The following is an 11163-nucleotide window of genomic DNA, read 5'->3' as shown; positions in this document are numbered from 1 at the left end:
ACATAATAACTTATCTAATTCTCACAACAATCATGAGGTGGAGACTTGTCATCATACTTAGCGTGCAGATAAGAAAAAGGAGGCAAACCAAGGTTAAGTAATTTGCTTAGAAGCCAAGGATAAGTAAGAGAAACGAGCTCCGAATACTGTTGCTCTCCACCACCTGTAAGACAACCAAAATGGAATGGAACCGTTTCAAATAATGCCTCTCCCCTCTCTTTGGGAGATATTTTTCCTCTCTTCTGGTTTCTTTCCAAACCTGAAATTAATGCCACCCTCCCAGGCATCCTCAGGGCCCGCGCCCCTCCCGGCTGGCTTCAGAACACACTCTCCTCCCCAAGGTGGAAGACGGGTTAACTGCCAGGTCGCCGGCGTCCCCTAGAGGTGGAGTGGCTCTAAACTTCTGGTGGCCAATGGCCACGATGAATAGAGAATTCTGCCCGATGAGGCTGAAAACCGAGCTTAGGTGGAGCCAGCAGACAGGGCAGAACAGCGGTGCCTACTGTGTGCCGCGGCTGCCAGAGGGAGCCATGAGCTGGACCTGCCCGGGATGCCAGCAACCCGTTTTCTTTGGTGAGGCCGGGCTAGGGAGGGTGGAAGGTGGGTAGGAAATGCTTGGTTCCCTGAGGACGAGAGGGGCTGCTGAAGGTGTGGCCCCAGACCCCGGTTCCACCGGGGGAGTAGCGTTCACGGGGAATGGTGCCGGCCTCCGGGAGACACTCCCATCTCCTCTGGGAAGCCGTGCAGGAGGGGCTGAGGGGGGGAAGTACCACTGGCATTGCTTGGCCGATTCCCTGCAGCCCGGTTCCGCCTTCCCCCCCACGCCCCCCGCCGCCCCCCCCCCCCCCCCCCGCAGCAGAGAAGGTGAGCGCCCTGGGCAAGAACTGGCACCGTTTCTGCCTGAAATGTGAGCGCTGCCGCAGCGTCCTGTCTCCCGGGGGGCATGCAGAGGTGAGGCCCGGCCACCCTGCGTCTGTCACGGTTGCCCAGGCACCAGACCCAGTTTCCAGCCCGCAGGCCCTCAGGAGTCTGCTCCCAAGAGCACTTACCTTGTGTGCTCCACAGCCTGGCCAAGACTTGGGGAGCATGAGTGCTGCTATAGGGTCCATGATTTGGGGTGTGGGGACAGAGGGAAGCAGCACCACTTCCTCACCTGCTCTTGCCCTTGCCCCCTGACAGCAGTGGCCATTTGGGGGTGCTATCCCTCTCCCACCTCTCCCAGCCTCACCAGACCAGGTCCCTGGACATACACAACTGGCAGCTTTATCTTAGGGAAAGGTTTGTGGGGCACAGAAGCCCCTGGGCCCTGATCAACCCTCTTCCCTCTGCTTGTGCCTAGCACAATGGGAGGCCATATTGCCACAGGCCATGCTATGGGGCTCTCTTCGGACCCAGGGGTAAGTACAAGTTTGGAAGGTGGCCAGGGAGCAGCAGAACCCTCCCTGTGAGTAGGAGATGAAAATTCAAGCTTGACCTGCCCTTTTCTCTCAACAGGGGTGAACATTGGTGGTGTGGGCTCCTACCTCTACAATACCCCCCTCCCACCCCTGCCAGGACCATTCCCCTCACCCCCAGCAGCTTTAGCCCCCCCAGACCCAGGACTGGCCTCCCCCAGGGCAAGAAAAGTAAGTAAGATGGTCCCATCTACTTCTCTTGACCCTTATCTAGGCTGGAACTGGGAGGGCTGGAGGGTGTCAGTCTCCCACACAGTCCTCTGCGTCACAGACCTTTGTGCTTCACAAAGTTTTCTCCACTGCCCCTTTTTCTTTTCTTTTTCTTTTTCTTTTTTTTTGAGATTTGTTTATTCATGCATATAAGAACTGGGGTACAGGCCAGATGTGCGGGAGGGTGAGAGGATTCACCAGAGACAGAGTGGGGAGCAGAACAGGCAGACTGATGAAATACACTGCTGAGGGGAGCAGCGGGCGAGCCAGGAGAGGTCTGCTGCGCCATGTGTGTATCTCGACAGCCAGCTGGGATGGAACCTATGCTGCAGAGGCTGTGGGCAGCTTCACAGCGCTGCGCTCAACCTGCCGCGCCCCTTTTTCTGATGTTCCTTCATGTCAGCTCCTGACTTGAGGTTAATTGGGCTTATGACATTATCACCCCCATTTTACTGGTGAGGAGACTGAGATCCAGAGAGGCCAAATGACCTTGTGTGATCACACAGCTGGTCAGCGGCAGCTAGCCTAGAACTCAGGGCTCTCAGGCCAGAACTCCAGAACGATGGAATGAATGACCTAGGAGTGACAGGGCCACTGGGGTGGGGCCAGCCAGCCCCTCACATTCTTCACCTCTTCTCTCTCCCCATTCCTTCCTCCAGTGCTCTGGAGTGAGCACTGATACTGTGCTCCCCAACACCTGACACCCTACCCCTGTCCCCACCAGCTCCCATGTCAGCTCAGGTTTCCTGAGGATTGAGTTGCGGATGGGGTTGGGCTGATGGGCACCTGACCCTCTGGAGGGACAGGAGGAGTCAGGGATCCCTCGGGTAAATAGGGATGGAATAGAAGGTGGCATCAAAAGGAAGTCAGACTCATGGTTGCAGAGTAACGGGCTCCTGGAGGAAGGTGGGCAGTGCTGGTGGGCCTTGTTTAGGTCTGACCCCCACGTCAGCCCTAGCTAGGGCCTCTCCCCCTTAAAGATCCTCCCCACATGAAGACTTTCACTGGGGAGACCTCCATGTGCCCTGGCTGCGAGGAACCTGTCTATTTTGGTAAGTGACAATGGAAAACTTGGGGGGAGGTACATAGGATGGGCATCAAAGGGCAGGGAGGGTGGAGCAAGGCAGGTGGGTCCTCCTGCCCTGCCCCTCCCCTAGAACCACCTCTCTCCACCACCAGCTGAGAAGGTGATGTCTTTGGGCAAAAATTGGCACCGACCCTGCCTGAGGTGCCAGCGCTGCCGGAAGACGTTGACCGCCGGGAGTCATGCTGAGGTGAGCAGGGCAGGATGGGTGCTTAAGTGGAGAGGAGGGAGGCTGGAGCTGGGAAGAGAGCCAAGCTAAGGCAGCTTTCTTTCTCTCTGTGTGTCCCAGCATGACGGCGCCCCCTACTGCCACATCCCCTGCTACGGCTACCTGTTTGGCCCCAAAGGTGGGCAGTCCCATCCCAGACACCAGGCCTAAAGTATGGCATGTACATGGTCTGTGGGGGATGTGTGGACAACTTCCCCTGTGGCCAAACATACCCTGAGCCCTTCCCAATTCCCTGCAGCCCCCAGCCCAGCACCCTCTAGTCCTAAGGTCCTTGGTGATGGGGCTCTCTCCCTCAGGTGTGAACATTGGTAACGTAGGCTGCTACATCTATGACCCTGTGGAGATAAAATCCAAATGAGATGCTCACAGGAGAGGTCACCCTAACTCGGCCTTCCACCATCCCCTCCGTGGTCCAGGAGGAGCTACAGAATTCTCCAGTCCCGTGAGGATGGGGGAAGGTGGGATTCTGGTGGCCTGGGCCTAAGCCCATGGTAGACCAGAATCTAGATTTTCTCTGCCAACTCCTTTCCCATTCTTATCTGGGGACACAGTCCACCCCATTCTGAAGGCTGGCCTCCTGGCCTCCCTAATCCCTTTCCCCAGCAAATTCTGGAACTTCAGGGTATGTAAAAGTTTGTGTTTATTCTCAGCTTCTCTGGCTTCTCCAATAAAATATTGGCTCCCATTCATTTGACTCTTCTTTGGACAGAAGTCCTAGACAGTGGGTTGGAGGGTGGGGAGTGTGGGGGTGAAGGGATGCATTACCCTGCCTAGTGCCTAGGAGGTAGCAGGACCATTCATGGCCACAAAAAGCTCGATACTCCTAGTCCCCTGGTCCTGGCATCGGGCAGCCCCTAGCACCACACAGTAGACAGCATGCCCACGAGCCCTGTTGGTACCAGAAATCATCAGAGGACAAGTCCCTTCTTTGACACCATCTCCAGAGAAGGATCTTGTTCAGAATCTCATTCGAGTGTGACAGCAGATAGATCCTGTGGTGAGGTCTGCTTCATTATCCATTTGAGAGATGAATAGACTGAGATCCAGAGAGGGAAAGCCACTGGCTTAAGGTCACACAGTAAATTAGTGGCAAAGCTGAGATCAGAGTCCAGGGCCAGACTCAATGGCTTTCCATCTATGGCTCTTCCCACAGCTGCTCACCATTGCCCCAACACAAGGGGCAGCTTTATTTACAAAATTACCCCAGCCATGAGAGGAATGCCAGAATTCTCCAGCAGCCCACTTCATCCTGGGAAATCACTCTGTTGTTGGAGGCCAAATAATTAAGGCTGGAGAGCACAGAGAGGGGGCCATTGGTGACAACTCCAGCCCTGGGCAGGGGCTCAGTACCCCCAGCCCTGGTCACAGGGCCTGCCCTCTGCTCTCCCAGCTCCTGCTGCAGCGCTTCTGTGGAGGGCCTGCCCCTGGTCCTACTCAGTCATGGACCTGCTTCATGGACATCTCCTCCTCCTGAAGGCTGGATGGGGCAGTGGAGAGGAAGGAATCATGAGAAATAGCGGGAGAATGTGGGGGTGAGGTAGCCCTCCAAACTACCGCCCCAGCCTGCCCCGTCAGGCAACACACATATGGACTCATGTACACTTTTACATACACAGTTTACATACCCCAGGTCTGCATACTTGCATACATACCCCAATACACGCATGCAGACATGTCTTCTCTGAATCACACCTGAGGTGTTGGGTACCTGAGCCCCTATACCCAAATGTATGTGCTTAAACAGACACCTGTGTACACACCTCTTCTTTTCCACATCCTGGATGGTTTCTGGCAGCTGCGCCTGCCTTGTCTCTGGCAGCAGGAGGGCAGTGCAGGCAGCCAGCAGGGTGATTCCCCCGTAAGCTAGCTGGGGCAGCGATAGCCACACACCATCCAGCAAGGCCGCCAGGGGGGCTAAAGAGCCCCCCAGCCGGCCTACCAGTGCAGTCAGCCCCATTCCTGTCTGCCTGTTCAGAGAGAGAAAGGGGGAGAGGGGTCATGCTCCCCCTACTTGAAGTCATGCTTCATGGGGTTCTTATCCTAGGCTGGACAGAGCCCCTTCTACCTAGACAGCTTAGAAACCTGAGTCCTCTCTCAGATGGTCTTCCCATCCATCCCCAGGCCAGGGATCTCCAAGCCAGCCCCCACCAGAGGATGGGGTCCCCCTTCTGGGAGAGGACAGTGAGGTGCCACTGAAAGAGAAGAATTCTCTGTTCAGCAAAGAATGGGGATGAAAGAAGGGTAGTATAGAAGGAAGAGGGTCAGCAGCTCCTTGAGGCCCTGCGCTGTTAGAAAAGGCACAAGGCTTTGAGAAGCAGTAAGTTGCCCACAGGCCTGTCCCACCTGACAAGTTATCTGAAAGGACCCCAGGTCTTACACCCAGAGAAAACCCCCCGGACAGCTCTGCCTGGGCTGTGGTGAATGAGATGGGACAGGCAGGACAGGGCTTTTTCTGACTGTTTTCTTGTTAAGGAGTTCCCAAAAGGGGGGTCTGACCCTGCTCAGGTCATTTAGTAAACAAAAACCTCCACCTTCTCCAGACTTAGGCCAACAGGGATGGCTCTGATTAGCTCTGAATTTCCCAGCTAGGGTAAGAAATGGGTGAGAGGGACTCGGGGGCAGTGCCTGTATGTGGGGGTGTTCTTAAGAGATGTGACTAGCAAGCCCTCCCCTTAGGCGGGTTGCCAGGACCCAGGCGCCCCCTCACCTGAGCACAGTAGGGTACAACTCCGAAGTGAACAGGTAGGCAGTAGTGAAGGCAGCTTCAGAAAAACCTTTCCCCATCACCGCCAGGGCGGTGCTCCAGGACCCCATTTCTGGAGGTAAAGGGGCCAGGCAGTGAGTGGGCCTTTGTGCAGGGCCCAGGGCTCCTGGGATGGGTGGTGTAGCCTCTCAGTGGGCAGAAACTAACTCTTTGAGCAAGGCTTCCGGGACAGGGAGGGGGGTGGAGGTGGACTTCTTGGCCAGGAGGAGGGGCCTCTGACGGGGCTCACCAGAGGGAAGCAGCATTCTGATGCCCAAGGCCAGGGCAGTGCCCAGCAGCGTTCCCGCCTGGGTGAGGCGGCGTCCCACGTGGCGCACCGACAGGTAGACCAGCAGCTTGGAGGGCAGCTCCACGGCCCCGAACAGCAGCTGCGTCTGGTACACGTTCAGTCCCAGGCCTGACACATCCAGGCTCAGGCCATAATAGGAGAAGTTTACGCCAAACCTGAGGACGCATGGGGCTCACAGGGTGGCTCAGGGAGCCCTGGCCTTTTAGAGGGACCGCCTTCCTCACCTTCAGAGCCTACTCCCTGGGACCTGCCCTGTCCCATAATGCCCCTGAGTATGCAGCACTTGCTAGTGGCCACAGCCCCTTTAAACTTCGTAGCAGTCTGATGCGATCTGAACTCAGTGCCCCATTACAGCAGGGGCCCCAGGTTCCAAGTACTAAGTGGCCTGTCCACAGAGGTCTCACAGGAAGGAGGCGGCAGTGTCTAGATTTGAACTGACCTGTCTCTGATGCCTGCTGCCTTTTTTTTTTTTTTAAATATTTATTTTATCTGGGCCTCCCAAATAAAATAGGTTGCACAAGGGGTTAAGACGCAACCTATGAAGCTGTCCGCAGCCACTGCAGCACGAGTTCAATCCCTGGGAGGTACCCACATGGTGCAGCAGACCTCTCCTGTCTCACCCGCTGCTCCCCTCAGCAGTGTATTTCAATCAGTCTGCCTGTTCTGCTCCCTGCTCTGTCTCTGGTGAATCCTCTTACCTACCACACCTCTGGCATGTACCCCGGTTCTTGTATGCTTAAGTAAATAAAATAAATTCTTTTTTTTTTTTTTTTTTTAAAAAGGAGGCCCTGGCCTCCTTCCTGTGAGACCTCTGTGGACAGGTCACTTAATACTTGGAACCTCGGGCCCCTGCTGTAATGGGGCACTGAGTTCAGATCTCATCGGACTGCTATGAAGTTTAAAGGGGCTTTGGCCACTAGCAAGTGCTGCTTTTTTTTTTAAAAAAAGATTTATTTATTTATTTGTTTGTTTATTTATACAAGAACTGGGGTACAGGCCAGAGGTGTGGGGGGCTGAGAGGATTCACCAGAGACAGAGTAGGGAACAGAACAGGCGGACTGACTGAAATACACTGCTGAGGGGAGCAGCGGGTGAGACAGGAGCGGTCTGCTGCGCCATGTGGGTCACCTCCTTGGCCATGGATAGAACTCATGCTGCAGTGGCTAGCAATAGCTTGAAATCGCTGAGACTTTAACCCCTGAGCCACCAGGGAGGCCCGCCTGCTGTATCTTGACCTTCCCCAGCCTGATCTCCTCCAGCCCCCATCATCTTGCCCACACCCTCTCCCGGTCCCCCTCCTCACCACACCACCATGCAGCACAATGAGATGTGTCGGAGCCGTGGAGTCCGGAACAAGTCTAGGTACGAGGGTCTTCGAACCACGCGTTCCCCAGCTGCCACTTTGCTCAGAGCCTGTTGGGGTAAGAGGACAGTTTGTGACATCAGAGTTGTCTGCATGTCCATACTAAGGCATATTGCTCTCTGTGTCTCTGTTCTCCCTTCTGCTGTAGCAGGGGTGGGGCTGCACTCAGGGTTGAGTAGGATGGAGGGTTGTAGACCACCAGAGCCAGGTGGGACACCCTAAAGTTTAGAACGATCCACTGGTCACAGGGAGTTTTTCCGGCACACATAGTAGGCCCAGGATGGGGTGCTTGATACAGGCCACAAAAACACATACTCATCCTCACCTCCCGGCTTAGGCCATGTTCACCAACGGAGCGCCTATTGAGCCTGGCACAGCGGAGCAGGTACCTATGGGCCTCTTCCACGCGGCCCTGGGTCAGAAGCCAGCGCGCTGACTCAGGCACCCACCTGGGGGACGGCAGGAGGCCCTTCAGTCAGAGTCAGGACCCTAAGTCATGTCTCCCTCCTCGGCACCAGCCGTCAGCCCCAGGCTCTTGCTCACAGTCCCCTCAACCTGGAGCACCTTTCCAGGCCCCGCTCCTCTGATGGACTGCCATTCAGTCTTTGAAACCCATTTAAAAGCCACCTCTTGCCACATTTCCTTGCTCAGGCTTAGGTCTCCACAGCCTGGATTCCCTTCCCTGCTCAACTGAACAGGCCTCACCCCTAAGACAGCCTCTAGCACCAGCCATCCACTGGTTCCACGGGTGGCAGGAAGACGTAAAAGGAAGGAGAGATTGATGTCCAGAGACACATCGAGAGGCGTCATTCAAAGCCAGTTCATTTTGGGGAGGCAATGAGATGTCCACCCCACCTGGTCTCCCGCCTCCTGCTGGGAACACCACCCCCCCACCCCCCACCCCGCCACACTGCACCCATAGGGGCCCTGCCCCGCCCCCACCCTTCCAAGGGACCCTCCTCAGTTTGCTCTTGGTTTGTCTCTCCATCGGTCCCTCGTGTCACTCATGTGTCCATTTCCATCTGTCCCTCTGAATCTGCCTTTTAGTCTGGGCCTGTCACTATTCTGACCGGTTCTGCCTCTCCATCTCTGCCTCTCAATATTTTGTTCTCTGTTCCTCTGCTGCTCATGTCTGGTGCCATCTTCTTTCTGTTGGTCTGACTCTTTCTCTCTCTGTCTCTTTCGGTTTCTTGGTCATGGACCATTTCTTTTCATCTCTCAGTCTCTCTCTCTAGTAATCTCAATATCTGGTTAATTCTGTCTCTGGCTTCCTATCTCTCCCATTTCCCAGCTGCCCACAGGCCTCACCAGAGGCTGAGGATGCCTGGGGCACAAGGCAGGGTGACAGCCAGCAGAAGCCATCGCCAGTCCCGTATCAGGTACCCGACCAGTGCCAGCAGCATCACACCCCCTGTCCAGAAGGTGCTGCTCAGGACACCTGCCACGGTGCGGTGTCCCACGTCCAGCCACTCCAGTTCTGGGCCCAGGGCAGGGCCGGAGACAGGAAGACAGTTAGCAAGGGCCAGAAGGGCTCAGCCTCACCCTTGACCACTGCCTCCCTCCAGCCCTCTAGGTCCCGCCCATTCTTTGCCTGCCTCACCCAGGGGCATCACGATGATGGTGAAGCCAGCCAAGGCTGTGCCAGTGAGGGTGCGGGTGATGGCGAACATGGTGTAGCTAACTGAGGCCGCAGATGCCAGGCCCAGCACCAGGGCACTCACATAGGCTACCAGCAGCAGACGGCGCCGCCCATACCTGCAAAGGGATGGTGCAGGCTTAGCTCCCTATGGCCCCAAAATGAGGACTAGGCCCACACCACAGGTAGGGGGAGAGGAGGGCTCCCACCCACTCCCTTATTAGCCCCCACACCTCACCCCACCTGTCCGCGAGGTATCCGAAGGCCACAGCCCCCACCAGCACACCAGCGAAGAAGAAGGTGGAAGTGGCTCTGTTCAGGCCTTTCCGCTCACACACCAGGTCCCACTGCAGGGACAGGCAGGGAGGGGCCTTCCGTGGGCACAGGCCCTTCTCCAGGGGCACCAACCCTGCTTCTCCATACCCTGGGACCTCCTGAGGTCAGTGGTGCCACCCTGGTACCTCCATGCCAGATAATAAACCCCTAACTATTCACCCCAGCTCGTGGGTGGGAGACTTTGCCCCTCCTGAACCTGCAGCCTCATCTTCTCCCCGAGGAGGGCCTTTGCCATGGCAACAGGAGTCCCACTCTGTCCCTGAGAAACTTGCCCCCCTGCACTAGCCTCCAGATGAAGGCCACCTGTCCCACCCCCACCTCTACTGCAGAAATGCCCTTCTCAACTGTGTGCCCCAACTCCCTGGACCCTTCTCAGCCCTTCCCTGCCTGAATCACCTCCCAATTAACAACAGCAGCTCCAAGTAGGGGTTCCTTACCACAAACCAGGAATTTAGCTCAGAGCTTTAAAGCCACAGGCCGCCATCAACGGAGGTAAGCTGAGACTCTTAAGAGGCAGTGTGTCTAATGCCCACATAGCAATCACCCAAGGCAATGACGGACCCGTCCCACTCACGTGTCCCCCAAACTCCTGGCTGGGTACCTCAGTCACAATGGTGGAGGAGAACTCCGAGCTGTTGTACTCCCAGCCCTGAGGGCAGGGCTCTGTGGAGGGCTCACCCTCCAGCTCCCCAGGACTCTGCTCCCCTCCCCACAACGTGGTGTTGGGGAGGGCCCTGGGGTGGGAGAAGCGCAGGCAGGAGCTGAGGGTGCCGTCAGGCTCCCGGGGCAGGTGGGCCTCTAGCCATGCTTCCTGGTGGCTGATGTTGGCCGGGCTCCCAGGCAGGACACAGCGGTGGGCAGGCACGGCCGCCAGGAAAATGGGCAGGAGGAAGTGCATGGGCAGCAGCACGCGGGGCAGAGCCAGCAGGGCCACGTTCCACAGCTGGAAGGGTCCAAAGCCGCCCACCTGGTCCAGCAGCTCCTCGAATCCCATGCTGCCCGCCCACCAGCCGTCCCCAAGGCCTCCTGCTGCCTCTGCAGTGCCCAGCACTGCTCAGCCCACCCACCACCTAGACCCTTGGACTCTGGAGGGGGGAGTGGATAGACTGATGAATGGAGAGCCTGCAGGCAGAATCCAGCCCTCAGGGGCTGGCCCAGGACTGGGCCCTCCCCAGCCAGCCAGTCTCCAGGGATCCCTGCCTGAAAGGCCAGTGCTGGGGGAGGAGCTGTCATCCATTTCGAGGTCACCGACTCTGTGGTCTGGGACTTAGATCTCTTAGGGCTCGGGACCAAGTGGGGCAGCCTTGGGCCACGATGAAGGCAGCTGAGCATGTGGGAGGTGAGCCAGAGCCCCTTGGTCAGTAGAGCACCAAGCACCCTAAGAGGAGGAGGCTTCTGGGGCACGGTACCGGCTCTCCCTGGATGCCCTTTGTCTTACCAAGTCTTTGGTCAGCCTTGCCTGGCTGGCAGCCCAGGAAGAAGACTGAGGGCCAGGTCCTGACCGGGAAGAGGGTTCTTTCTGATGAGCCGCGAAGCCTCCCTGTAGCTTACGCCCTGTTCGGAGATACCTGGGATTACACAGATGGCCTGGCCTGGCCTCTGGGGCGGGGGGTGGGGGGAGTGGGGTGGCTGGGGGGATGGAGGGGGATTTCCCATGCCCAGGCACCTCCCTCTTCCACACACAGGTGCTCTTTCCCTATACACAGTCCCCCCCATCTGCCCTCTGCTCCTGCTTTGCTACCTGGATTATCCTGGGGGGCTGGACAGGGGCCAGAGGAGGAGGGGCCATGCCAAGGTC

The 11163-nt window shown here is 57.1% G+C and overlaps 2 protein-coding genes across 3 annotated transcripts; one reads left to right on the top strand and one right to left on the bottom strand.

Moving 5' to 3' along the window:
• Positions 1–329: 329 nt before the first annotated feature.
• Positions 330–3654, top strand: CRIP3 (cysteine rich protein 3). Its single transcript, XM_037519759.2, is given in 9 exon segments — positions 330–573; positions 857–951; positions 1340–1397; positions 1495–1530; positions 1533–1625; positions 2645–2716; positions 2844–2938; positions 3038–3095; positions 3274–3654. Coding segments are annotated over 9 exon segments (729 nt in total). The 5' UTR covers positions 330–413; the 3' UTR covers positions 3336–3654.
• On the bottom strand, positions 3441–10380 carry SLC22A7 (solute carrier family 22 member 7). 2 transcript variants are annotated; one of them, XM_037519758.1, is made up of 10 exons: positions 9967–10380; positions 9273–9376; positions 8994–9148; positions 8702–8870; positions 7719–7842; positions 7334–7443; positions 5971–6185; positions 5685–5793; positions 4738–4944; positions 3441–4454 (listed from the first exon to the last, which is right to left on the bottom strand). In XM_037519758.1, the coding sequence occupies exons 1-10, from the start codon at positions 10357–10359 to the stop codon at positions 4412–4414; spliced, it is 1629 nt and encodes a 542-aa protein (XP_037375655.1). In that variant the 5' UTR covers positions 10360–10380; the 3' UTR covers positions 3441–4411. The 2 variants fall into 2 exon arrangements, with proteins under 2 accessions (XP_037375655.1, XP_054554793.1); XM_054698818.1 differs by having other exon boundaries at positions 8702–8804.
• Positions 10381–11163: the final 783 nt, after the last annotated feature.

This window comes from Talpa occidentalis, unplaced genomic scaffold (genome assembly GCF_014898055.3).
Source record: "Talpa occidentalis isolate TD23 unplaced genomic scaffold, MPIMG_talOcc4v2.1 talOcc4.2, whole genome shotgun sequence".
In the NCBI taxonomy this organism is placed as follows: domain Eukaryota; kingdom Metazoa; phylum Chordata; class Mammalia; order Eulipotyphla; family Talpidae; genus Talpa; species Talpa occidentalis.
This window is presented reverse-complemented; position numbering and strand designations above follow the sequence as displayed.